At 40.3% G+C, this 3,471-nt stretch overlaps 1 protein-coding gene across 1 annotated transcript; it reads left to right on the top strand.

Annotated features, from left to right (window-relative positions):
* Nucleotides 1-2,141: 2,141 nt before the first annotated feature.
* LOC102664822 (uncharacterized) lies at nt 2,142-2,774 on the top strand. The gene has a single exon (XM_006573926.1). It carries the CDS (start codon nt 2,142-2,144, stop codon nt 2,772-2,774), a length of 633 nt encoding a protein of 210 aa, XP_006573989.1.
* Nucleotides 2,775-3,471: the final 697 nt, after the last annotated feature.

Raw genomic sequence — 3,471 nt, 5'->3', positions numbered from 1 at the left:
GATGTCCCCTGTAGAGTTGAGTGAGCTTAAGAAACAGTTAGAGGAACTCTTAGAGAAACAGTTTGTGCGGCCTAGTGTGTCACCTTGGGGAGCGCCGGTGTTGTTAGTTAAGAAGAAGGATGGGACAATGAGGCTATGTGTAGATTATCGTCAGTTGAATAAGGTAACGATTAACAATAGGTACCCTTTGCCTTGGATAGATGAACTAATGGACCAATTAGTAGGGGCTTGTGTGTTTAGTAAGATAGATCTTAGGTCAGGTTACCACCAAATTAGAGTGAAGCCTGAAGATGTTCCGAAGACTACCTATAGGACCCGTTACAGCCATTATGAGTACTTGGTTATGCCTTTTGGTGTGACCAATGCCCCTGGTGTGTTCGTGGATTATATGAATATGATCTTTCACCCCTACCTAGATAGTTTTGTAGTAGTCTTCATAGATGATATCTTGGTGTATTCTAAGATAAGAAAGGAACATGAGGAGCATCTGAGAGTTATGTTGCAAACCCTCAAAGACAATAGAATGTATGCTAAGTTGTCCAAGTGTGATTTTTGGCTAGAGGAGGTGAGCTTCTTAGGACATGTTATATCCAGGGGAGGGATAGCAGTAGATCCTTCCAAGGTAGAGGCGGTGATGAGTTGGGAGAGTCCTAAGTCAGTGTTTGAGATTAGGAGTTTCCTTGGTTTAGCAGGATATTACTGTAGATTCATAGAGGGTTTTTCTAAGCTAGCCTTACCTTTGACTAAGCTTACTCGTAAGGGTCAAGTTTTTGTGTGGGATGCCCAGTGTAAGAGTAGTTTTTGTACCCTTTAGGAAAGGTTGACCACTGCACCAATTTTAATGTTACCTGACCCGAGTGAATCCTTTGTGGTGTACTATGATGCATCCAAGATGGTTTTGGGAGGAGTGCTTATGCAGCGAGGATAGGTAGTGACCTATGCTTCTCAACAGTTCAAGATACATGAAAGGAATTACCCCACACAGGATCTTGAGTTTGTAACCATAGTTTTTGCTCTTAAGCTTTGGAGGCATTACCTTTATGGATCTAAATTTGAGGTGTTTAGTGACCATAAGAGCCTTAGATATTTGTTTGATCAAAAAGAGCTTAACATGAAGCAGAGGAGATGGTTAGAGTTCCTTAAGGATTACGATTTTGAGCTTAGTTATCACCCAGGTAAAGCCAATGTAGTAGCTGATGCCTTGAGTAGGAAATCCCTTCAAATGTCTGCTTTGATGGCTAGAGAGTTAGACCTCTTAGAGCAGTTTAGAGACATGAGTTTCGCATGTGAGATCACCTCTGGTAGCATTAAGTTGGGTATGAGTCACCAGTGAACTCTTGAGTGACATCCGTGAGGGTTAGAAGTCTAACCTATTCTTGTCAGCCCAGTTAGAGTCCATAGTTGCAAAGAGAGAGAGTAGGTTTAGAGTTGGGCCTGATGGAGTCTTGAGATTTCAAGATAGGGTTTGTGTTCCTAGTGTACCCAAGCTTAGGAGAACGATCTTGGAAGAGGGCCATAGAAGTAGTCTGAGTATCCACCCGGCAGCGACTAAGATGTACCAGGACCTTAGGCAGATGTTTTGGTGGCTGGGTATGAAGAGAGAAGTTAATGAGTTTGTCCTTGCATGCCTAGTGTGTCATAAAGTTAAGATAGAACACCAAAAGCCTTCAGGGAAGTTGCAACCTTTAGAGATACCTGAGTGTAAGTGGGATAGCATCTCCATGGATTTCGTGGTGGGGTTACCTAGGACCCCCAAAGGTTTAGATTCCATTTGGGTTATTGTAGACAGGTTGACCAAATCTGCTCACTTTATCCCAATTAACATCAGATATTCCTTAGAGAGGTTGACTAGCTTGTACGTCAGTGAGATAGTTAGACTACACGGGGTTCCTTTTAGCATAGTCTCTGATAGAGATCCCAAATTTACTTCTAGATTTTGGGAGAGTCTTCATAAAGCCTTAGGGACCAAACTTAAGTTGAGTTCTGCTTACCACCCACAGACTAACGGCCAGATCGAGCACACCATCCAATCCTTAGAGGACCTCATGAGAGCCTGTGTGTTAGAGTAGAGGGGTAGTTGGGATAGTTTCTTACATTTGATAGAATTTACATACAACAATAGTTTTCACTCCAGTATAAGTATGGTGCTTTATGAGGCATTGTATGGTAGGAGATGTAGGACACCTCTATGTTGGGTAGATCCCGGTGAGAGCATTGCCTTAGGACCTGAGGTGGTTCAGCAGACCACTGAAAAGGTCCAGTTGATCCAAGAAAGGATGAGAGCAGCCCAGAGTAGGCAGAAGAGCTACTATGATAGGAGAAGAAATGACCTTGAATTTGTTGTAGGTGATCATGTATTTCTGAGAGTCACTCCATGGATTGAGGCTGGTAGGGCGTTGAAGTCCCATAAGCTCACACCTAGATTCATTGGTCCCTTTGAAATCCTAAAGTGTGTTGGCCTAGTTGTGTATCAAGTGGCCTTGCCACCATCTCTCTCAAATATCCATAGTGTCTTCCATATCTCTCAGCTCAGAAAATATGTTCATGATATGTCGCATGTGATCGAGTTGGACAACATCCAAGTGAAAGACAACTTGACATATGAAACACTACCACTGAGAATCGATGATCGTATGGTTAAGCAACTAAGGGGGAAAGAGATTTCCTTGGTCAAAGTAGTATGGGGAAGTGCTTCGGGCGAGGATGCCACCTGGGAATTAGAGGGCCAAATGCGTGATCCATATCCTGTAGAAGCAAGTTTCATTACTTCATGATGATGAATCAAGATTGATTCAAGGTGTTTTGATGATAACAAAGATGATGACAAAAAGCCCATGAGAATGAATTCAAGATTGAGTCAAGAACAATTCAAGAATCAAGAGAAAGATTCAAGAGAAGTTTCAAGTTTCAAGTTTTCAAGAATCAAGAATAATCAAGATCAAGATTAAAGAATCAAGAAGAGGCTTAATCAAGATAAGTACAAAAAAGTTTTTCAAAACATTGAGTAGCACATGAAGTTTTCACAAAAGCTTTTACCAAAGATTTTATACTCTTTGGTAATCTATTACCAGTTTACTGTAATCAATTACCAGTGGCAAGTTTTGTTTTCAAAAAGCTTTCAACTGAATTTACAACGTTCCAATCAATTTCAAAATGGTGTAATCGATTACAATATATTGGTAATCGATTACCACTGTGTTTGAACGTTGAAATTCAAATTCAAATGTGAAGAGTCACATCCTTTCACAAAAATGTTTTGTGTAATCGATTACAATGATTTGGTAATCGATTACCAGTGATAAGTTTTGAACAAAAATCAAAAGATGTAACTCTTCCAATGGTTTTCAAGTTTTTCTAAAGGTTATAACTCTTCTAATGGTTTTCTTGACCATACTTGAAGAGTCTATAAAAGTAAGACCTTAACTTGAATTTTTATATACATCGATTACAATCCTTTACAACCTTTGAATC

The sequence above is a fragment of the Glycine max genome, chromosome 1 (assembly GCF_000004515.6).
Source record: "Glycine max cultivar Williams 82 chromosome 1, Glycine_max_v4.0, whole genome shotgun sequence".
NCBI lineage: Eukaryota > Viridiplantae > Streptophyta > Magnoliopsida > Fabales > Fabaceae > Glycine > Glycine max.
This window is presented reverse-complemented; position numbering and strand designations above follow the sequence as displayed.